The 24,533-nt window shown below is 45.9% G+C and overlaps 2 protein-coding genes across 4 annotated transcripts in view; both read left to right on the plus strand.

Annotated features, from left to right (window-relative positions):
• Positions 1–8,516, plus strand: part of ctc1 (CTS telomere maintenance complex component 1) — a 62,866-nt gene extending 54,350 nt beyond the window's left edge. For 2 of the 3 annotated variants that reach the window (XM_042298580.1, XM_042298582.1), the window contains 8 exons: positions 498–619; positions 3,147–3,303; positions 5,832–5,906; positions 6,357–6,513; positions 6,629–6,693; positions 6,778–6,934; positions 8,083–8,218; positions 8,309–8,516. In XM_042298580.1, coding sequence (XP_042154514.1) covers positions 498–619; positions 3,147–3,303; positions 5,832–5,906; positions 6,357–6,513; positions 6,629–6,693; positions 6,778–6,934; positions 8,083–8,218; positions 8,309–8,421 — 982 coding nt within the window. In that variant the 3' untranslated portion in view covers positions 8,422–8,516. The remainder of the gene's footprint in view (positions 1–497; positions 620–3,146; positions 3,304–5,831; positions 5,907–6,356; positions 6,514–6,628; positions 6,694–6,777; positions 6,935–8,082; positions 8,219–8,308) is intronic. The other variant, XM_042298581.1, reaches the window with a different exon arrangement.
• A 5,848-nt stretch (positions 8,517–14,364) lies between these two features.
• The window catches only part of tfr2 (transferrin receptor 2), an 87,084-nt gene continuing 76,915 nt past the window's right edge, over positions 14,365–24,533 (plus strand). Inside the window, exons 1-2 of the mRNA XM_042298584.1 lie at positions 14,365–14,443; positions 23,914–23,957. Coding sequence (XP_042154518.1) covers positions 14,380–14,443; positions 23,914–23,957 — 108 coding nt within the window. The 5' untranslated portion in view covers positions 14,365–14,379. The remainder of the gene's footprint in view (positions 14,444–23,913; positions 23,958–24,533) is intronic.

Consider the following 24,533-nt stretch of genomic DNA (forward strand, 5'->3'; position numbering starts at 1 on the left):
ATTTGCCGAAGGGAGGGCGAGGGAGGGTCTTGTATGCATCACGGAAGTTAGAGGAGCGGTGATCCAGTGTTTTAGTACTACTGTCAATATGCTGATAGAATTTAGGGAGCCTTGTTCTCAAATTTGCTTTGTTAAAATCCCCAGCTACAATAAATGCAGCCTCAGGATATGTGGTTTCCAGTTTACATAGTCCAATGACGTTCCTTGAGAGCCGTCTTGGTCTCTGCTTGAGGGGGAATGTACACAGCTGTGACTAATTGACGGGAATTCTCTTGGTAGGTGAAATGACCGGCAATTGAGGTTGGGTGAACAGAATGACTTGAGTTCCTGTATGTTGTTGTGATTAGAGGGACAATAGAGCGCTGAGTACCAGGCAGTAAGTTTGGTAGACTACTAATGACCATCAGCAGCATCAGAGCTTGGGGAAGACTAGTTACCCGACTAAGCGGTCGGGCAGACCAGGTAGGCCTCCATCATCACCTCTCTCTGTGTTGTAGCAGTGGGGTGGATCTGGTGTCGTTCCATGGAGTCATATCCCAGAGGATTACCCTACAGAGAGGAACGACCACACACACTCCTACACAGAGAGGAACGACCACACACACTCCTGCACAGAGAGGTACGAGACACACCCCTACACAGAGAGGTACGAGACACACCCCTACACAGAGAGGTACGACCACACACACTCCTGCACAGAGAGGTACGACCACACACACCCCTGCACAGAGAGGTACGAGACACACACCTACACAGAGAGGTACGAGACACACCCCTACACAGAGAGGTATGAGACACACCCCTACACAGAGAGGTACGACCACACACTCCTACACAGAGAGGTACGACCACACACCCCTACACAGAGAGGTATGACCACACACTCCTACACAGAGAGGTACGACCACACACTCCTACACAGAGACACAGAGAGGTACGAGACACACTCCTACACAGAGAGGTACGACCACGCACACTTCTGCACAGAGAGGTACGAGACACACCCCTACACAGAGAGGTACGAGACACACCCCTACACAGAGAGGTACGAGACACACCCCTACACAGAGAGGTACGAGACACACCCCTACACAGAGAGGTACGAGACACACCCCTAAACAGAGAGGTACGAGACACACCCCTAAACAGAGAGGTACGACCACACACCCCTACACAGAGGTACGACCACACACCCCTACACAGAGAGGTACGACCACACACCCCTACACAGAGGTACGACCACACACCCCTACACACGACCACACACCCCTACACAGAGAGGTACGACCACACACTCCTACACAGAGAGGTACGACCACACACTCCCACACCACACACTCCTACACAGAGACACAGAGAGGTACGACCACACACCCCTAAACAGAGAGGTACGACCACACACTCCTACACAGAGAGGTACAAGACTCACCCCTACACAGAAAGGTACGAGACACACCCCTACACAGAGAGGTACGAGACACACACCTACACAGAGAGGTACGAGACACACTCCTACACAGAGAGGTACGAGACACACCCCTACACAGAGAGGTACGAGACACACCCCTACACAGAGAGGTACGAGACACACACCTACACAGAGAGGTACGAGACACACTCCTACACAGAGAGGTACGAGACACACCCCTACACAGAGAGGTACGACCACACACTCCTACGCAGAGAGGTACGACCACACACTCCTACACATAGAGGTACGACCACACACTCCCACACAGAGAGGTACGACCACACACTCCCACACAGATAGGTACGACCACACACTCCCACACAGAGAGGTACGAGACACACTCCCACACAGAGAGGTACGAGACACACTCCCACACAGATAGGTACGACCACACACTCCTACACAGAGAGGTACGACCACACACTCCTACACAGAGACACAGAGAGGTACGACCACACACCCCTAAACAGAGAGGTACGACCACACACTCCTACACAGAGAGGTACGAGACTCACCCCTACACAGAAAGGTACGAGACACACCCCTACACAGAGAGGTACGAGACACACACCTACACAGAGAGGTACGAGACACACTCCTACACAGAGAGGTACGAGACACACCCCTACACAGAGAGGTACGAGACACACCCCTACACAGAGAGGTACGAGACACACACCTACACAGAGAGGTACGAGACACACTCCTACACACGAGACACACCCCTACACAGAGAGGTACGACCACACACTCCTACACAGAGAGGTACGACCACACACTCCTACACATAGAGGTACGACCACACACTCCCCACAGAGAGGTACGACCACACACTCCCACACAGATAGGTACGACCACACACTCCCACACAGAGAGGTACGAGACACACTCCCACACAGAGAGGTACGAGACACACTCCCACACAGATAGGTACGACCACACACTCCCACACAGAGAGGTACGAGACGTAGCACTCTACTGACAGAGGTGATAGAGAAGGCTGTGTTTTTTAACTCTATGATTTGTATCAGGGCTGCCCAAACGTGTTCCTGGTTATCTACACTCCAGGAGGGTCTCTCTCTCCAGGAACAGGGTTGGAGTTAAAACCTCCAGGAGGGTATCTCTCCAGGAACAGGGTTGGAGTTAAAACCTACAGGAGGGTCTCTCTCCAGGAACAGGGTTGGAGTTAAAACCTACAGGAGGGTATCTCTCCAGGAACAAGGTTGGAGTTAAAACCTCCAGGAGGGTCTCTCTCTCCAGGAACAGGGTTGGAGTTAAAACCTCCAGGAGGGTCTCTCTCTCCAGGAACAGGGTTGGAGTTAATACCTACAGGAGGGTATCTCTCCAGGAACAGGGTTGGAGTTAAAACCTCCAGGAGGGTATCTCTCCAGGAACAGGGTTAGAGTTAAAACCTCCAGGAGGGTATCTCTCCAGGAACAGGGTTGGAGTTAAAACCTCCAGGAGGGTATCTCTCCAGGAACAGGGTTGGAGTTAAAACCTCCAGGAGGGTCTCTCTCCAGGAACAGGGTTGGAGTTAAAACCTACAGGAGGGTCTCTCTCCAGGAACAGGGTTGGAGTTAAAACCTACAGGAGGGTATCTCTCCAGGAACAGGGTTGTTCTGTTTGTTTGTGTTTGTGTTTTACCTGTGTGTTTGTGTTTTTCCTGTGTGTGTAGACGTGGAAGCAGGACTGAGTGTGAGGTTGACGGTGTGTGTGGAGCCCAGAGGGCGGAGCCTGCAGGTCTATTTGGACCTAAGCCTCACCCCCTACCCTCCCGGCCTGGTACCCGGAAACACTGTCCAGTTTACCAGCTTCCAACGCAGGCTGTCACGGTAACACATCAAACACGCACACACACAGACATACTGAGTATACCGAACATTGGGAACACCTTCCTAATATTGAGTTGCACCTCAGAACAGCCTCAATTCATCGGGTCATGGACTCTACAAGGTGTTGAAAGCGTTCCACAGGGATACTGGCCCATGTTGACTCCAGAGATGCTGGCCCATGTTGACTTCAGGGATGCTGGCCCATGTTGACTCCAGGGATGCTGGCCCATGTTGACTCCAGGGATGCTGGCCCATGTTGACTCCAGGGATGCTGGCCCATGTTGACTCCAGGGATGCTGGCCCATGTTGACTCCAAGGATGCTGGCCCATGTTGACTCCAGGGATGCTGGCCCATGTTGACCCAAGGATGCTGGCCCATGTTGACTCCAGGGATGCTGGCCCATGTTGACTCCAGGGATGCTGGCCCATGTTGACTCCAATGCTTCCCACAGTTGTGTCAAATTGGCTGGATGTCCTTTGGGTGGTGGACCATTCTTGATTCACACGGGAAACTGTTGAGTGTGAATAAAACCCAGCAGCGTTGCAGTTCTTGACACTCCACCAGTGGACCTGACACCTACTACCATACCCTACTACCACCTACTACCATACCCCATTCAAAGGGGCTTAAATATTTTGTCTTGCCCATTCACCCTCTGAATGACACACACACACAATCCATGTCTCAATTGTCTCAAGACATAAAAATCCTTCTTTAACCCGTCTCCTCCCCTTCATCTACACTGATTGAAGTGGATTTAACAAGTGACATCAATAAGGGATCATAGTTTTCACCTGGATTCACCTGGTCAGTCTTATGGAAAGAGCAGGTGTTCCTAATGTTTTGTCCACCTAGTGTATGTTGTTTTCATATAGTATCACAATAACTGATATAACAGTAGAAAGGTGTATTCAAACACTTCAGAAGGTGTATTATAACAGAAGGTGTATTATAACAGAAGGTGTATTATAACAGAAGGTGTATTATAATAGAAGGTGTATTATAACAGAAGGTGTATTATAATATTATAACAGAAGGTGTATTATAATATTATAACAGAAGGTGTATTATAACAGAAGGTGTATTATAATAGAAGGTGTATTATAACAGAAGGTGTATTATAATATTATAACAGAAGGTGTATTATAACAGAAGGTGTATTATAACAGAAGGTGTATTATAACAGAAGGTGTATTATAACAGAAGGTGTATTATAATATTATAACAGAAGGTGTATTATAATATTATAACAGAAGGTGTATTATAACAGAAGGTGTATTATAACAGAAGGTGTATTATAATATTATAACAGAAGGTGTATTATAACAGAAGGTGTATTATAACAGAAGGTGTATTATAACAGAAGGTGTATTATAACAGAAGGTGTATTATAACAGAAGGTGTATTATAACAGAAGGTGTATTATAACAGAAGGTGTATTATAACAGAAGGTGTATTATAACAGAAGGTGTATTATAACAGAAGGTGTATTATAACAGAAGGTGTATTATAACAGAAGGTGTATTATAACAGAAGGTGTATTCAAACACTTCAGAAGGTGTATTATAATAGGTGTATTATAATATTATAATAGAAGGTGTATTATAACAGAAGGTGTATTATAACAGAAGGTGTATTATAACAGAAGGTGTATTATAACAGAAGGTGTATTATAATATTATAACAGAAGGTGTATTATAACAGAAGGTGTATTATAACAGAAGGTGTATTATAACAGAAGGTGTATTATAACAGAAGGTGTATTATAACAGAAGGTGTATTATAACAGAAGGTGTATTATAACAGAAGGTGTATTATAACAGAAGGTGTATTATAACAGAAGGTGTATTATAACAGAAGGTGTATTATAACAGAAGGTGTATTATAACAGAAGGTGTATTCAAACACTTCAGAAGGTGGGGCCGTATTATACCTTCTGTATTATACCTATAATAATAATAATAATAATAATACCTGTATTATACCTTCTGAAGTGTTTGAATACACCTTCTGTTATAATACACCTTCTGTTATAATACACCTTCTATTATAATATTATAATACACCTATTATAATACACCTTCTGTTATAATACACCTTCTGTTATAATACACCTTCTGTTATAATACACCTTCTGTTATAATACACCTTCTGTTATAATACACCTTCTGTTATAATACACCTTCTGTTATAATACACCTTCTGTTATAATACACCTTCTATTATAATATTATAATACACCTTCTGTTATAATACACCTTCTGTTATAATACACCTTCTGTTATAATACACCTTCTGTTATAATACACCTTCTATTATAATACACCTTCTGTTATAATACACCTTCTGTTATAATAAAATGCTAAAATGCTTCAGCCCAGCTTCAACAGAAAAGGTAGTCAGGTGCTGGACCTATTTTGTGTGTTTGTGTTTGTGTGTTATAATAAAATGCTAAAATGCTTCAGCCCAGCTTCAACAGAAAAGGTAGTCAGGTGCTGGACCTATTTTGTGTGTTTGTGTGTTGCAGGGTGGGAGGGGTGTATTGTCGTTCTGTCCCAGTCAGCTGTTTGACCATCATGGCCCTGGGAAAGACAGACACCCAGTGAGTCCTCTCTTTGCCTCCTCATCTACTCTACCTCTCCTCATCCACTCTGCCTCCTATCCTCCTCATTCACTCTACCTCCTCTCCTCCTCATTCACTCTACCTCCTCTCCTCATCCACTCTGCCTCCTCTCCTCCTTCACTCTGCCTCTCCTCCTCCTTCACTCTGCCTCTCCTCCTCCTTCACTCTGCCTCCTCTCCTCCTCATTCACTCTACCTCCTCTCCTCCTTCACTCTGCCTCTCCTCCTCCTTCACTCTGCCTCCTCTCCTCCTCATTCACTCTACCTCCTCTCCTCCTTCACTCTGCCTCTCCTCCTCCTTCACTCTGCCTCCTCTCCTCCTCATTCACTCTACCTCCTACCTCTTCTCTCTGTATTATAAGTCTCTTCTCTCTGTATCATAACAGTCTCTTATCTCCTTTTCCTCTTCCTTATCCTTCTCCCTCTCCAGGTCATGTGACTCTCCTCCTCCCATGATCCTCTTGGGTGTGTGGGCATTGGCAGGGGCAGAGCAGTGCATTTTGGGCCGGGTCAGAGGTCATGTGGTGTGTGTTCTCTACCTGCAGCTGCAGTGGACTTGTTCTCTGTGTGGCAGTATATACACACAGGTACAGACACACACACACACAGTCAGTGTCAGTCTGTGGTTAGTAATCAGGAGTTCAGAGTCTTCGGAAAGGTTATACCAGGTCACACAGCTAACTCTCTCTCTCTTACCTATAGGAGAGGTGTACTCGGTCTCAGCCTCCCTGTAATTCTACCTCTGCTGTGTTTCAGGCCGAAGCCAAGTGAGTTAACAAGTTTATTGTGTGTGTTGGGGTGTGTGTTTGCATATTTGTGTGAGTTAATCACATGTGTGTGTGTGTGTACAGGGCAGCTGTAGAGGATGGCAGTGGAGAGGCCCATATTTGGTTCTCCTGTCCAGTAATTTCCGGTTTACTGGGGTTAGCCATGCCCCAGTGGGAAGGGCTTCAGAGGTCACTGAGGGTCAGAGGTCACCTCAGGGTCTACACTCGGGGGCGGAGCCTGGTAAGGTCACTTAATCAATCAATCACTTTTTGTATGTCCTTCTTGTGGGCACTTTATTGAGTCTGAAATGGCACCCTGTCCCATATATAACATGTTATGAGTCTGAAATGGCACCTTGTCCCTTATATAACATGTCTTCAGTCTGAAATGGCCCCCTGTCCCTTATATAACACGTCTTCAGTCTGAAATGGCCCCCTGTCCCTTATATAACACGTCTTCAGTCTGAAATGGCCCCCTGTCCCTTATATAACATGTCTTCAGTCTGAAATGGCCCCCTGTCCCTTATATAACATGTCTTCAGTCTGAAATGGCACCCTGTCCCTTATATAACATGTCTTCAGTCTGAAATGGCACCCTGTCCCTTATATAACATGCTATGAGTCTGAAATGGCACCCTGTCCCTTATATAACATGTCTTCAGTCTGAAATGGCACCCTGTCCCTTATATAACATGTCTTCAGTCTGAAATGGCACCCTGTCCCTTATATAACCCGTTATGAGTCTGAAATGGCACCCTGTCCCTTATATAACCCGTTATGAGTCTGAAATGGCACCCTGTCCCTTATATAACATGTCTTCAGTCTGAAATGGCACCCTGTCCCTTATATAACATGTCTTCAGTCTGAAATGGCACCCTGTCCCTTATATAACATGTCTTCAGTCTGAAATGGCACCCTGTCCCTTATATAACATGTCTTCAGTCTGAAATGGCACCCTGTCCCTTATATAACATGTCTTCAGTCTGAAATGGCACCCTGTCCCTTATATAACATGTCTTCAGTCTGAAATGGCACCCTGTCCCTTATATAACATGTCTTCAGTCTGAAATGGCACCCTGTCCCTTATATAACATGTCTTCAGTCTGAAATGGCACCCTGTCCCTTATATAACATGTCTTCAGTCTGAAATGGCACCCTGTCCCTTATATAACATGTCTTCAGTCTGAAATGGCACCCTGTCCCTTATATAACATGTCTTCAGTCTGAAATGGCACCCTGTCCCTTATATAACATGTCTTCAGTCTGAAATGGCACCCTGTCCCTTATATAACATGTCTTCAGTCTGAAATGGCACCCTGTCCCTTATATAACATGTCTTCAGTCTGAAATGGCACCCTGTCCCTTATATAACCCGTTATGTTTGTGTAGGTGTGTGATGTGGATGCTGACGACCCTCTCCTCCAGTACCTGTCCTGTGTGTGTAGCAGCAGCACTGTGTGTCGCCCCCTAACTCTCATCTGCACTCTACACACACGTTCACACACACCTGCTGCACGCAGAGAGGGTGAGTTCACACACACGCACACGGATATGCACTCCATGGCCTCCCAGATACACACATTCAGTTCACCCACGTGTGTATATGTGTTTGCAGACTCTTCCCAGCTGAAGAGGTTTACCCGAGGAGACAGAGAGTTTGTGACTCGGATGCCCCCCCCTCTCCAACTCACCTGTACACACATCCTGGAGGAGAGAGAGCGGGACTGAGAGTGCGATAGGGAGACTGAGAGAGCGATAGGGAGACTGAGAGAGCGATAGGGAGACTGAGAGAGCGATAGGGAGACTGAGAGAGCGATAGGGAGACTGAGAGAGCGATAGGGAGACTGAGCGATAGGGAGACTGAGAGAGCGATAGGGAGACTGAGAGAGACTGAGAGAGCGATAGGGAGACTGAGAGTGCGATAGGGAGACTGAGAGAGCGATAGGGAGACTGAGAGAGCGATAGGGAGACTGAGAGAGCGCTTGGGAGACTGAGAGAGCGATAGGGAGACTGAGAGAGCGATAGGGAGACTGAGAGAGCGATAGGGAGACTGAGAGAGCGATAGGGAGACTGAGAGAGCGATAGGGAGACTGAGAGAGCGATAGGGAGACTGAGAGAGCGATAGGGAGACTGAGAGAGCGATAGGGAGACAGAGAGCGATAGGGAGACAGAGAGCGATAGGGAGACTGAGAGAGCGATAGGGAGACTGAGAGAGCGAGAGAGAGACTGAGAGAGCGATAGGGAGACTGAGAGAGCGATAGGGAGACTGAGAGAGCGATAGGGAGACTGAGAGAGCGAGAGAGAGACTGAGGGAGGGAGCGAGGGACTGAGGGAGCGATAGAGAGACTGAGGGAGCCAGCGAGGGACTGAGGGAGCCAGCGAGGGACTGAGGGAGCGATAGGGAGACTGAGAGAGCGATAGGGAGACTGAGAGAGCGATAGGGAGTCTGAGAGAGTGATAGGGAGTCTGAGAGAGCGATAGGGGGAAAGAGAGCGATAGGGAGACAGAGAGCGATAGGGAGACAGAGAGCGATAGAGAGACTGAGGGAGCGAGAGAGAGACTGAGGGAGCGAGCGAGGGACTGAGGGAGCGAGCGAGGGACTGAGGGAGCGAGCGAGCGAGGGACTGAGGGAGCGAGCGAGGGACTGAGGGAGCGAGCGAGGGACTGAGGGAGCCAGCGAGGGACTGAGGGAGCCAGCGAGGGACTGAGGGAGCCAGCGAGGGACTGAGGGAGCGAGCGAGGGACTGAGGGAGCGAGCGAGGGACTGAGGGAGCGAGCGAGGGACTGAGGGAGCCAGCGAGGGACTGAGGGAGCCAGCGAGGGACTGAGGGAGCCAGCGAGGGACTGAGGGAGCGAGCGAGCGAGGGACTGAGGGAGCCAGCGAGGGACTGAGGGAGCGAGCGAGGGACTGAGGGAGCGAGCGAGGGACTGAGGGAGCCAGCGAGGGACTGAGGGAGCCAGCGAGGGACTGAGGGAGCCAGCGAGGGACTGAGGGAGCCAGCGAGGGACTGAGGGAGCCAGTGAGGGAGGCTGAGGGAGCGAGATACTTGGGGACTGAGGGAGAGCGAGGGACTGAGGGAGAGCGAGGGACTTAGGGAGCGAGAGGGAGGGACAGAGCTAGGGGGGAGAGAGGGACTGAGAGTGGGATACAGACATGGAGAGAGGGAAACTGTTTATGTAATCAAATGTTGATCTGTTGTTAATAAATGTTTTCATTTTTCCTGCGTGTTTTTGCTTCTCATCTCTGCCTCACATTCTGTCTAAACAGACAGACAGCAGTAGGACGACCAAATATACACACACACCTGGCCCATCGATTCTACTGAGACAGCTGGAGACGAAGGTGAAGGTGAACTTTGGTCAAGTAGTATACAGGGTCACAAGGTTCTTGAGGTGCTTAAAGTACTTGAACCGTAGTTTAAGTAAAATGAAAGGAGAACAGAAAATGATCAAATATGTTTATGAAAAATATTAGAAAAAAGTATTGGTCTTGCATTCTACCCAGTTTTATTTCCTCACGTTCTGTGTTCTGGTTGCCAGGCGAGATCTCTCATTCCACCCACTCAGCCAGGCAGGTCCAAAACTGACTGATTAGGTTCTGCCAAACATCACATCGATAGCTAAAAGGCCAGGCATGTAGATTTAATTCTGCCTGGCAGGATATTGATGTTCATGAATGGGTTTTGCCAGACCTGACGAGGGATGTAGTGGAGGTTAAACTAAATGCCGTTTACTCTCCTATTTATTTGTGAAATAGAGTTTACTCACTTTTGAATGTAGTTATTATTATTATCATTATTATTGCGTTCCCAGTGTTGATCAAGTCTCAGAAGGCTTCTTGATCTGAATTCTAATTGCAAATGATTAATGTATGTTCGTTATGTTGGGCTGCTCCCGCAGATTGGCCTTGTTCGTTATGTTGGGCTGCTCCCGCAGATTGGCCTTGTTCATTATGTTGGGCTGCTCCCGCAGATTGGCCTTGTTCATTATGTTGGGCTGCTCCCACAGATTGGCCTTGTTCGTTATGTAGGGCTGCTCCCACAGATTGGCCTTGTTCATTATGTTGGGCTGCTCCCGCAGATTGGCCTTGTTCATTATGTTGGGCTGCTCCCGCAGATTGGCCTTGTTCGTTATGTTGGGCTGCTCCCGCAGATTGGCCTTGTTCGTTATGTTGGGCTGCTCCCGCAGATTGGCCTTGTTCGTTATGTTGGGCTGCTCCCGCAGATTGGCCTTGTTCGTTATGTAGGGCTGCTCCCGCAGATTGGCCTTGTTCGTTATGTTGGGCTGCTCCCGCAGATTGGCCTTGTTCGTTATGTTGGGCTGCTCCCGCAGATTGGCCTTGTTCGTTATGTTGGGATGCTCCCGCAGATTGGCCTTGTTCGTTTTGTTAGGCTGCTCCTTCGGATTGGCCTTGTTCGTTTTGTTGGGCTGCTCCCGCAGATTGGCCTTGTTCGTTATGTTGGGCTGCTCCCTTCGGATTGGCCTTGTTCGTTATGTTGGGCTGCTCCCACAGATTGGCCTTGTTTGTTATGTTGGGCTGCTCCCACAGATTGGCCTTGTTCGTTATGTTGGGCTGCTCCTTCGGATTGGCCTTGTTCGTTATGTTGGGCTGCTCCCGCAGATTGGCCTTGTTCGTTATGTTGGGCTGCTCCCGCTGATTGGCCTTGTTCGTTATGTTGGGCTGCTCCCGCAGATTGGCCTTGTTCGTTATGTTGGGCTGCTCCCGCAGATTGGCCTTGTTCGTTATGTTGGGCTGCTCCCGCAGATTGGCCTTGTTCGTTATGTTGGGCTGCTCCTTCGGATTGGCCTTGTTCGTTATGTTGGGCTGCTCCCACAGATTGGCCTTGTTCGTTATGTTGGGCTGCTCCTTCGGATTGGCCTTGTTCGTTATGTTGGGCTGCTCCCACAGATTGGCCTTGTTCGTTATGTTAGGCTGCTCCTTCGGATTGGCCTTGTTCGTTATGTTGGGCTGCTCCTTCGGATTGGCCTTGTTCGTTATGTTGGGCTGCTCCCACAGATTGGCCTTGTTCGTTATGTTGGGCTGCTCCCACAGATTGGCCTTGTTCGTTATGTTGGGCTGCTCCCACAGATTGGCATTGTTCGTTATGTTGGGCTGCTCCCACAGATTGGCCTTGTTCGTTATGTTGGGCTGCTCCTTCGGATTGGCCTTGTTCGTTATGTTGGGCTGCTCCCACAGATTGGCCTTGTTCGTTATGTTGGGCTGCTCCCACAGATTGGCCTTGTTAGCAGTACCTTCACTCACCACTCTGTCCAACGGGAATCTCTGCCATGTCAGCAGACATCCCCCAAACAATAACCCACTGGTAAATACTCGCTGATATTTCAATCAGATGTCTAGCTAGGTAGATCAAGGGCTCTGGCTATTAGCCAGGGAGCTCTCTGTGGCTAGAAGGATGAAGATAGACGTTGGATGGAGCATGATCTCAGCAGGACCAGTTGACTGAAATTAAGATAGCTATAGTCAAAAGATGGGCTACTCTGTTCTCATAACAAAATACCCTTTCTGTGCAGGGAGTAGTGAGACAGTGGTGAGTCAGGATGTAAAGAAGGAGGCCAAGGAGATACACAGAGAGAGGAAGCATTGAAGCAAGCAGGGAGAGAGATTCTACACAGGGAGAGGAAGCAGGGAGAGAGGTTATACACAGAGAGAGGAAGTATTGAAGCAAGCAGGGAGAGATGTTCTACACAGAGAGAGGAAGCAAGCAGGGAGAGATGTTCTACACAGAGAGAGGAAGCAAGCAGGGAGAGATGTTCTACACAGAGAGAGGAAGCAAGCAGGGAGAGATGTTCTACACAGAGAGAGGAAGCAAGCAGGGAGAGAGGTTCTACACAGAGAGAGGAAGCATTGAAGCAAGGAGGGAGCGATGTTCTACACAGAGAGAGGAAGCAAGCAGGGAGAGAGGTTCTACACAGGGAGAGGAAGCAGGGAGAGAGGTTCTACACAGGGAGGGAGAGGGGAAGGTTCTACACAGAGAGAGGAAGCAGGGAGAGAGGTTCTACACAGGGAGAGGAACAGAGAGGTTCTACACAGAGAGAGGAAGCAGGGAGAGAGGTTCTACACAGGGAGAGGAAGCAGGGAGAGAGGTTCTACACAGAGAGAGGAAGCAGGGAGAGAGGTTCTACACAGAGAGAGGAGGCAAACAGGGAGAGGAAGTATTGAAGCAAGCAGGAAGTGAGGTTAGTGCTACAGTGATTCCCAATTCGGGGGTCGGGGACCCGTAAAATGTAAAGTCTAATCTTATCAGACACAATAAGTTATTTCTCTTCCAATGGGTATAGGATACGACTTCTCAGAGTCACCTGGGAGCCTTTTACACTGTTAGAGGGCACGTTCATGTCATTGTGTTGGGACAGCCTGTGGGACCTTTCATTTTGTGAAATAAAAGACCATTTCATATTAATATCATGTACACTGAACAAAACTATAAACACAATGCTATACTCAACACTTTACTGTCAATGTCCTGTCTGGTGGAGGTCACTTCGTCATCACCTCTATACTCTACTGTCAATGTCCTGTCTGGTGGAGGTCACTCCGTCATCACCTCTATACTCTACTGTCAATGTCCTGTCTGGTGGAGGTCACTCCGTCATCACCTCTATACTCTACTGTCAATGTCCTGTCTGGTGGAGGTCACTCCGTCATCACCTCTATACTCTACTGTCAATGTCCTGTCTGGTGGAGGTCACTCCGTCATCACCTCTATACTCTACTGTCAATGTCCTGTCTGGTGGAGGTCACTCCGTCATCACCTCTATACTCTACTGTCAATGCCCTGTCTGGTGGAGGTCACTCCGTCATCACCTCTATACTCTACTGTCAATGTCCTGTCTGGTGGAGGTCACTGTCCTGTCATCACCTCTATACTCTACTGTCAATGTCCTGTCTGGTGGAGGTCACTCCGTCATCACCTCTCTACTCTACTGTCAATGTCCTGTCTGGTGAAGATCACTCCGTCATCACCTCTATACTCTACTGTCAATGTCCTGTCTGGTGGAGGTCACTCCGTCATCACCTCTCTACTCTACTGTCAATGTCCTGTCTGGTGAAGATCACTCCGTCATCACCTCTATACTCTACTGTCAATGTCCTGTCTGGTGGAGGTCACTCCGTCATCACCTCTCTACTCTACTGTCAATGTCCTGTCTGGTGGAGGTCACTCCGTCATCACCTCTATACTCTACTGTCAATGTCCTGTCTGGTGGAGGTCACTCCATCACCTCTATACTCATCACCTCTATACTCTACTGTCAATGTCCTGTCTGGTGGAGGTCACTCCGTCATCACCTCTCTACTCTACTGTCAATGTCCTGTCTGGTGGAGGTCACTCCGTCATCACCTCTATACTCTACTGTCAATGTCCTGTCTGGTGGAGGTCACTCCGTCATCACCTCTATACTCTACTGTCAATGTCCTGTCTGGTGGAGGTCACTTCATCATCACCTCTATACTCTACTGTCAATGTCCTGTCTGGTGGAGGTCACTCCGTCATCACCTCTATACTCTTTACTGACATCTAAACACATCGCTCTCTCTCTGCAGAACACATGAGTTTTAACCACGCCTCTAAACAGGGAGGTTGTGTCTCATTACCAATCAACTGCCAGGACTGCAGATATGGGAGTGGCTGTAGTTTGGAGAGAGGGTGAGGAGGGGACGCAGGTATGACTGGTTTTGGTGACAGTTGGAAGAGAGATTGGACTTTACACGCTGAGAGAAGACGAGAAGGTGAGAAGACGAGAAGAGAGGTACTGTAGAGAGAGAGAGAGGTAGAGGGATTGAGAGGTAGAGAAAGAGAAAGATGTGTAGAGAGAGAGGTAGAGGGATTGAGAGAGGGAGTTAGAGAAGTAGAGAGAGCGAGGTAGAGAGAGAGAGAGCGAGGTAGGGAGAGAGAGGTGGAGGGATTGAGAGGTAGAGAGAGAGACAGATGTGTAGAGAGAGAGGTAGAGGGATTGAGAGAGGGAGTTAGAGAAGTAGAGAGAGAGAGGGCAATAGAGAGAGAGAGCAATAGAGAGAGAGAGGTGGAGAGAGGGATTGAGAGGTAGAGGGATTGAGAGGCAATAGAGAGAGAGAGCAATAGAGAGAGAGAGGTGGAGAGAGGGATTGAGAGGTAGAGGGATTGAGAGGTAGAGGTAGAGAGAGATGTGTAGAGAGAGATGTGTAGAGAGAGAGGTAGAGGGATTGAGAGGTAGAGGGATTGAGAGGTAGAGGTAGAGAGAGATGTGTAGAGAGAGAGGTAGAGGGATTGAGAGAGGAGAGAGAGAGAGAGCGAGGTAGAGAGAGGGAGGTAGAGAGGTAGAGGAATTGAGAGAGGGAGTTAGAGAAGTAGAGAGAGAGAGAGAGAGAGCGAGGTAGAGCTAACAACCAGGGGTGAGTACCCCTCTTCTACACATATTGTGTGTGTGTGTATAACTGTAAACAATGTGTGTTTGTGTGTGTGTTGCGTGTCTACATTGGTGTCTGATCAGGGTTCAGCGGAATGTTGCATATCACAGCTAGCCTGGCCCTGATTGGCTGATTGTACTTGCTGTCTGCAGGCCTCCGATGTTGTCATACTTTTAGTGTCTCTCCGATATAGTAGTAGTTATAGTAACAGTAGTTATAGTAACAGTAGTTTGTAGTATAGTAGTAGTTATAGTAACAGTAGTTATAGTAACAGTAGTATAGTAGTAGTAGTTATAGTAACAGTAGTTATAGTAACAGTAGTTCGTAGTATAGTAACAGTAGTTATAGTAACAGTAGTATAGTAGTAGTAGTTATAGTAACAGCAGTATAGTAGTAGTAGTTATAGTAACAGTAGGTATAGTAACAGTAGTATAGTAATAGTAGTTATAGTAACAATAGGTATAGTAACAGTAGTTATAGTAACAGTAGTATATTAGTAGTAGTTATAGTAACAGTAGTTATAGTAACAGTAGTATAGTAGTAGTAGTTAGAGTAACAGTAGGTATAGTAACAGTAGTTCGTAGTATAGTAGTAGTTATAGTAACAGTAGTATAGTAATAGTATAGTAGTAGGTATCGTAACAGTAATTATAGTAACAGTAGTTAGTAGAATAGTAGTAGGTATAGCAACAGTAGTTATAGTAACCGTTAGTAGTAGTTATAGTAACATTAGCATAGTAGTAGTTATAGTAACAGGAGTATAGTAGTAGGTATAGTAATGGTAGAATAGTAGTAGTTAGTAGTATAGTAGTAGTTATAGTAATAGTTGTATAGTAGTAGTTATAGTAACCGTAGTTAGTAGCATAGTAGTAGGTATAGTAATGATAGAATAGTAGTAGTTAGTATTATAGTAGTAGTTATAGTAATAGTAGTATAGTAGTAGTTATAGTAACAGTAGTTAGTAGCATAGTAGTAGTTATAGTAGTAGGTATAGTAATAATAGTATAGTAGTAGTTAGTAGTTTAGTAGTAGTTATAGTAACAGTAGTTAGTAGTATAATAGTAGTTATAGTAACAGTAGTTAGTAGTAGTTATAGTAACAGTAGTTGGGAGTATAGTGGTAGTTAGTATCATAGTAGTAGTTATAGTAACAGTAGTAGTTAGTAGTATAGTAGTAGTTATAGTAACAGTAGTAGTTAGTAGCATAGTAATAATTATAGTAACAGTAGTAGTTATAGTAACAGTAGTTTTATAACTATTAGTAGTAGTAGCAGTGGTAGTGGTAGTAGTAGTAGTAGTAGTAGCAGTGGTAGTGGTAGTAGTAGTAGTAGTAGCAGTGATAGTGGTGGTAGTAGTAGCAGTGGTAGTAGTAGTAGCAGTGATAGTGGTAGTAGTTGTAGCAGTGATAGTGGTGGTAGTAGTAGTAGCAGTGATAGTGGTGGTGTTAGTAGCAGTGATAGTGGTGGTAGTAGTTGTAGCAGTGATAGTGGTGGTAGTAGTAGTAGCAGTGATAGTGGTGGTGTTAGTAGCAGTGATAGTGGTGGTAGTAGTTGTAGCAGTGATAGTGGTGGTAGTAGTAGTAGCAGTGATAGTGGTGGTGTTAGTAGCAATGATAGTGGTGGTGTTAGTAGTTGTAGCAGTGATAGTGGTGGTAGTAGTAGTGATAGTGGTGTTAGTAGCAGTGATAGTGGTAGTAGTAGTAGCAGTGATAGTGGTGGTAGTAGTAGTAGCAGTGATAGTGGTGGTGTTAGTAGCAGTGATAGTGGTGGTGTTCGTAGCAGTGATAGTGGTGGTGTTAGTAGCAGTGATAGTGGTAGTAGTAGTAGCAGTGATAGTGGTAGTAGTAGTAGTAGCAGTGATAGTGGTAGTAGTAGTAGCAGTGATAGTGGTAGCAGTAGTAGTAGCAGTGATAGTGGTGGTAGTTGTAGCAGTGATAGTGGTGGTAGTAGTAGCAGTGGTAGTGGTGTTAGTAGCAGTGATAGTGGTAGTAGTAGTAGTAGCAGTGATAGTGGTGGTAGTAGTAGTAGCAGTGATAGTGGTGGTAGTAGTAGTAGCAGTGATAGTGGTGGTAGTAGTAGCAGTGATAGTGGTGGTAGTAGTAGTAGCAGTGATAGTGGTGGTAGTAGTAGTAGCAGTGATAGTGGTGGTAGTAGTAGTAGCAGTGGTAGTGGTGGTAGTAGTAGCAGTGATAGTGGTGGTAGTAGTAGTAGCAGTGATAGTGGTGGTAGTAGTAGCAGTGGTAGTGGTGGTAGTAGCAGTGATAGTGGTAGTAGTAGTAGTAGCAGTGATAGTGGTGGTAGTAGTAGTAGCAGTGATAGTGGTGTTAGTAGCAGTGATAGTGGTAGTAGTAGTAGTAGCAGTGATAGTGGTGTTAGTAGCAGTGATAGTGGTAGTAGTAGTAGCAGTGATAGTGGTGGTAGTAGTAGTAGTAGTAGTAGTAGTAGTAGTAGTAGTCGCAGCAGTGATAGTAGCAGTAGTAGTAATAGTAGTAGCAGTGGTGGTAGTAGTAGTAATGGTGGTAGTAGCAGCAGCAGTAGTAGTGGTGGTAGTAGGACCAGCGGTAATAGTAGTTTTATAGTAGTAATAGTAGTAGCAGCAGGTGTAGTAGTAATTTTAGCAGTAGTTTTATAGTAGTAGCATTAATAGTAGTGTTGGTAGTAGTAATAGTAGCGGTAGTAGTTTTAGCAGTGGTTTTATTGTAGTAGCATTAGTAGTAGTGGTGGTAGTAGTAATAGTAGCAGTAGTGGTGCATTAGTAGTAGTAATAGTAGCAGTAGTAGTAGTAATAGCAGTAGGTAGTAGTTTTAGTAGTAGCAGTAGCATTAGTAGTGGTATAGTGGTAGTAGTAAGTTTTATAGTAGTAGTAGTAGTAGTAGTTTATAGTGTAGCATTTTAGTAGTAGTGGTGGTAGTAGTAGTTAGTTTTAGCAGTAGTTTTATAGTAGTAGTTTTAGTAGTAGTAGCATTAGTAGCAGTGTTGGTAGTAGTAGTAGCATTAGTAGTTTTAGCAGTAGTTTTAGCAGTGGTAGTAGTAGCATTAGTAGTAGTAGTAGTTAGTAGCAGTAGTTTCCTAGTAGTAGTTTAGTAGCATTAGTGTAGTTAGTGCAGTAGTTTTATAGTAGTAGTAGTAGTAATAGTAGTGTAGTTTGCAGCTGCGGTAGTTTTAGTAGTAGTAGTAGTAGTATTAGCAGTAGTAGCGGTAGTAGTAGTAGTTTTTATTAGTAGCAGTAGTAGTAGTGGTGGTAGTAGTAGTAGTAGTAGTAGTGATAGATAGTAGCAGTAGTTTTAGCAGCAGCAGTAGGTGTGTAGTAGTAGTAGTAGTAGTAGTAGTAGTAGTAGCAGCATTAGTAGTCGCAGCAGTGAGTTTTGTAGGTAGTAGTAGTAGTGGTAGTAGTAGTAGTAGTAGTAGTTTAGTAGTCACAGCAGTGATAGTAGTAGTCATTAGTAGCAGCAGTGATAGTAGTAGTAGTAGTAGTAGTGGTGGTAGTAGTAATAGTAGTTTTAGTAGTAGTTTTATAGTAGTTTAGTAGTAGTGGTAGTAGTAGTAGTAATGGTAGCGGTAGTAGTTTTAGCAGTAATTTTATAGCAGTAGCATTAGTAGTCGTGGTGGTAGTAGTAATAGTAGCGGTGGTAGTTTTAGCAGTAGTTTTATAGTAGTAGCATTAGTAGTAGTGGTGTTAGTAGTAATAGTAGCGGTGGTAGTTTTAGCAGTAGTTTTATAGTAGTAGCATTAGTAGTAGTGGTGGTAGTAGTAATAGTAGCGGTAGTAGTTTTATGGTAGTAGTAGTTGTAGTAGTAGTGATAGTAGTAGTAGTAGTGGTGGTAGTAGTAGTAGTGGTAGTAGCAGCAGTAGTAGTGGTGGTAGTAGGACCAGCGGTAATAGTAGTTTTAGCAGTAGTTTTATAGTAGTAATAGTAGTAGCAGCAGTGGTAGTAGTAGTTTTAGCAGTAGTTTTATTGTAGTAGCATTAGTAGTAGTGTTGGTAGTAGTAATAGTAGCGGTAGTAGTTTTAGCAGTGGTTTTATAGTAGTAGCATTAGTAGTAGTGGTGGTAGTAGTAATAGTAGCGGGAGTAGTTTTAGCAGTGGTTTTATAGTAGTAGCATTAGTAGTAGTGGTGGTAGTAGTAATAGTAGCGGTAGTAGTTTTAGTAGTAGCATTAGTAGTAGTGGTAGTAGTAATAGTAGCAGTAGTAGTTTTAGCAGTAGTTTTATAGTAGTAATAGTAGTAGCAGCAGTGGTAGTAGTAGTTTTAGCAGTAGTTTTATTGTAGTAGCATTAGTAGTAGCGGTGGTCATAGTAATAGTAGCGGTAGTAGTTTTAGCAGTAGTTTTATAGTAGTAGCATTAGTAGTAGTGGTGGTAGTAGTAATAGTAGCGGTAGTAGTTTTAGCAGTAGTTTTATAGTAGTAGCATTAGTAGTAGTGGTGGTAGTAGTAATAGTAGCGGTAGTAGTTTTAGCAGTAGTTTTATAGTAGTAGCATTAGTAGTAGTGTTGGTAGTAGTAATTGTAGCGGTAGTAGTTTTAGCAGTAGTTTTATTGGTAGTAGTAGTTAGTAGTAGTGGTGGTAGTAGTAATAGTAGTTGCAGCAGTGATAGTAGTTGTAGCAGCAGTAGTAGTAGTTAGTAGTTTTAGTAGTTGATAGTAGTAGTTTTAGTAGTTTTAGCAGTAGTTTTATTGGTAGTAGTAGTTAGTAGTAGTGGTGGTAGTAGTAATAGTAGTTGCAGCAGTGATAGTAGTTGTAGCAGCAGTAGTAGTATCACCAGCGGTTGTAGTAGTTTTAGCAGTAGTTTTATAGTAGTAATAGTAGTAGCACCAGCGGTAGTAGTAGTTTTAGCAGTAGTTTTAAAGTAGTAGCATTAGTAGTAGTAATAGTAGCGGTAGTAGTAGTAGTTTTAGCAGTAGTTTTATAGTTGTAGCATTAGTAGTAGTGGTGGTAGTAGTAATAGTAGCGCTAGTAGTAGTAGTTTTAGCAGTAGTTTTATAGTAGTAGCATTAGTAGCAGTGTTGGTAATAGTAGCATTAGTAGTGGTAGTTTTAGCAGTAGTTTTATAGTAGTAGCATTAGTAGTAGCAGTAGTAGTAGTAGCAGTAGTAGTAGTAACAGTAGTAGTAGCAGTAGTTGTAATAGCAGTAGTAGTACTAGTAGTAGTAGTAGTAGCAGTAGTTGTAGTAGTAGCTGCAATATTAGTAGTAGCAGCAGTAGTAGTATTAGGAGCAGCGATATTGGTTGTGTGGTTGTTGAGTGTGTGTGTTTAAGTTGTTCGTGTTTGTCATACTTTTCTTCAAAATGGCCTCAGGTTGTGTGTGTGATAGAGTGATTGTAAGTAGATAATATGATGCGTATTTGGTTGTGTTGGTAGAAGGTCAGTGTGTGTGAGGCGTTTCATGTTTCGGGTCATTGCTCTGTGTGCTGTGGCTGTATACACAGTGACAGGATCAGATTCAACAGAACGTCTCCTGCCCGTCTGTCTGCCTGTATGAGGTATTACCTGAATGTATACTATCGACTGGACTCGTGTAACTGTTGTCAGGTCTATTGTCTCTAGGTATTAAACTAATGCTGTGTTGTCAGGTCTATTGTCTCTAGGTATTAAACTAATGCTGTGTTGTCATGGTTTTAGAGGATTATGGGTAAATCTTTTGGCGTTGCCTTAGTCCTCCAGACTGAAAGGACCGCCCCTTTGTGCGTGTGTGTATGTTTGTTGAGCTGTTAATAAAGTTAATCAAATTAAACATTCGGCACGCTTGCCACACACGCTGACCTCTCCTCTCAACCTATCACAGGCCTCACTCCACCACGTACAGCAAACCAGGAGGCGGATCACTAAGCAAACACACAAACCAAATGAAATGGTATTACCTACAAGCTCCTAACCAACAATGCAGTTTTAAGAAAATGTTTCCCTAATTAATATCACCTGATTGAGCTAATCATGAAAATGTAATTAACAAGAGAGTCGGGCACCACAAAACAATATTTATAGAGCTGTTATCTTCCGAATAAACTCTTAAAGACCTAGTAATATTTTACATCAATAGCAGTCAACATTAATCAAATGAAATTTATATAGCCCTTCGTGCATCAGCTGATATCTCAAAGTGCTGTACAGAAACCCAGCCTAGAACCCCAAACAGCAAGCAATGCAGGTGTAGAAGCACGGTGGCTAGGAAAAACTCCCTAGAAAGGCCAAAACCTAGGAAGAAACATAGAGAGGAACCAGGCTATGTGGGGTGGCCTGTCCTCTTCTGGCTGTGCCGGGTGGAGATTATACAGAACATGGCCAAGATGTTCAAATGTTCATAAATGACCAGCATGGTCAAATAATAATAATCACAGACAGAACAGTTGAAACTGGAGCAGCAGCACGGCCAGGTGGACTGTGGACAGCAAGGAGTCATCATGTCAGGTAGTCCTGAGGCATGGTCCTAGGGCTCAGGGCCTCCGAGAGAAAGAGAGAATTAGAGAGAGCATACTTAAATTCACACAGGACACCGGATAGGACAGGAAAAGTACTACAGATATAACAAACTGACCCTAGCCCCCCGACACATAAACTACTGCAGCATAAATACTGGAGGCTGAGACAGGAGGGGTCAGGAGACACTGTGCCCCATCCGATGACACCCCCGGACAGGGCCAAACAGGAAGGATATAACCCCACCCACTTTGCCAAAGCACAGCCCCCACACCACTAGAGGGATATCTTCAACCACCAACTTACCGTCCAGAGACAAGGCCGAGTATAGCCCACAAAGATCTCTGCCACGGCACAACCCAAGGGGAGGCGCAAACCCAGACAGGAAGATCACATCAGTGACTCAACCCACTCAAGTGACACACCCCTCCTAGGGACAGTATGAAAGAGCCCTAGTAAGCCAGTGACTCAGCCCCTGTAATAGGGTTAGAGGCAGAAAATCCCAGTGGAAAGAGGGGAGGCGGCCAGGCAGAGACAGCAAGGGCGGTTCGTCGCTCCAGAGCCTTTCCGTTCACCTTCCCACCCCTGGGCCAAACTACACTCAATCATATGACTCACTGAAGCGATGAGTCTTCAGTAAAGACTTAAAGGTTGAGACCGAGTTTGCGTCTCTCACATGGGTAGGCAGACCATTCCATAAAAATTGAGCTCTATAGGAGAAAGCCCTGCCTCCAGCTGTTTGCTTAGTAATTCCAGGGACAATTAGGAGCCTGCGTCTTGTAATCTTCATCTTACTTCAGTCTCATCTGAAAGTTGTAAATTCTTGGTTATCTGCAAGAACCCTGGCTAACAATTTGAATCAGCAATACAAAATTGGGTTTAATCATTTATTTAATAAATACCTAACTAATCACACAGAATTACACATACACATAATTAATCATAACTTGATTACAAATGACCTCATAAAGGAAAACGTCCCTAGCGGGCGGAACAGATATGACAGCTTGTTACACAAAAGAAAAGGGGCTGGGTTGAGTGAAAGAGCGGAAAGACTGAGGAACAAAGGGAGAAGCTGTGCTATCGTAAATACAGTATCTTATGCATTCTAAATTACCGCCCATTTGGAAAAGGAAAATGCATTAAATATTTACTCTGAGCTGCGCTTCGGTAAGTTGGTGGTAGATGGAAGGCCGTGTTGCCCAACCGAGTCCTTTGAAGAATGTCTCTGGTGGTCAATTGGATACGTTGTAGTAACATTGTTGTGTGGTAGATGGGATACTCTGTCTGTTCCTTCCTAACCTGCGTTTGCAGCTGCGGTCGCTAACTCAACGGCTAGGAGGTATCACTTCTGTCGTGAATAAGAGTTCAAAAGTTCATACCATTCGCAACCAAAGCTCATGCTGATGTTGGCTTCGTTCTGTCGTTATTATCTGAACCATTCTGACATCTGACCAACAAGGTTAAGGGCAGAGAAAGTTGTTGGACACTAAGAACGCTTTGTTTAACACAAAATCAGGGAAGGGCCAGCTGAGTATAAAACCTTATCATCTGTATATAAATGGATAAGAGAGCTTCCTATTGCCTGATCTATGTTGTTGATGCAAATTGAGAAGAGCATGGGGCCTAGGATAGAGCCTTGGGACACTCCCCTGGGGACAGGCAGTGTCTGAGACAACAGATTTCTGACTTTAGACACTGCACTCTGTGAGAGAGGTAGTTAGCAAACCAGGCCAAAGACCCCTCAGAGACACCAATACTCCTTAGCCGGCCTACAAGAATGGAATGGTCTCCCGTATCAAAAGCTTTGGCCAAGTCAATAAAAATAGCATCACCACATTTCTTAGAATCAAAGGTAATGGTGACATCATTGAGGACCTTTAAGGTTGCAGTGACACAACCTGAGCAGAAACCAGATTGCATTCCAGAGAGAATACTATAGATATCAAGAAAGCCAGCCAGTTGATTATTGACAAGTTTTTCCAACACTTTTGATAAACAGGGCAAAGTAACAGTTAAGATCAGCTTGATCTCCCCCTTTAAGGACGGTTTGTGGCTGCCTTCCAATGGGAACCTCCCCAGAGAGAAGAGACAGGTTAAAAAGGTCAGAGACAGGCTTGGCGATGATAGCTTTGTATGCATCTCTGTGTGGAGTAAAGGTGGTCTAGAGTTTTTTTCCCCACGGAATCCAGTCAGCTGAGTGTGTGTGTGTGTGTTTATCTGCGTGTGCGTGTGCGCGTGTGTGTGTGTGTGTGCGTGTGTGTGTGTTTATCTGCGTGCGCGCGCGCGTGTGTGTGTGTGTGTGTGTGCTGAAAGCGACAGATGGAGAAGGGACAGTGAAAGAAAATGATTAGTATTTTCTGTAGAATATTACATCATGTGATCTTTCTCTCCACTCTCAGATCAGAGGCACATGGACACTATTAGAAGATCACTGTTGAGACAGGTGAGGGGGAGGCGAGGGAGGGACTGGGGGAGGAGGGGGAGGGACTGGGGGGGAGGAGGGGGAGGGACTGGGGAGGAGAGGGAGGGACTGGGGAGGAGAGAGGGAGGGACTGGGGGGAGGAGAGAGGGAGGGACTGGGGGAGGAGAGAGGGAGGGACCGGGGGAGGAGAGGGAGGGACTGGGGAGGTGGGGGGAGGGACTAGAGGGAGGGACTGGGGAGGAGGGGGGAGGGACTAGGGGAGGAGGGGAGGAAGGAGAGAGGGAGGGACAAGGGGAGGAGGAGGGAGGGACTGGGGGAGGAGATGGAGGGACTGGGGAGGAGGGGAGGAAGGAGAGAGGGAGGGACAAGGGGAGGAGGGAGGGACAAGGGGAGGAGGGAGGGACTGGGGGAGGAGGGGAGGGACCTGGGGGAGGAGGGGGGGGACTGGGGGGGAGGAGGGACTGGGGGAGGAGGGGAGGGACTGGGGGAGGAGGGGGAGGGGACTGGGGGAGGAAGGAGAGAGGGAGGGACAAGGGGAGGAGGGGAGGGACTGGGGAGGAAGGAGAGAGGGAGGTACAAGGGGAGGAGATGGAGGGA

This window comes from Oncorhynchus tshawytscha, linkage group LG15 (genome assembly GCF_018296145.1).
Source record: "Oncorhynchus tshawytscha isolate Ot180627B linkage group LG15, Otsh_v2.0, whole genome shotgun sequence".
NCBI classification, from domain to species: domain Eukaryota; kingdom Metazoa; phylum Chordata; class Actinopteri; order Salmoniformes; family Salmonidae; genus Oncorhynchus; species Oncorhynchus tshawytscha.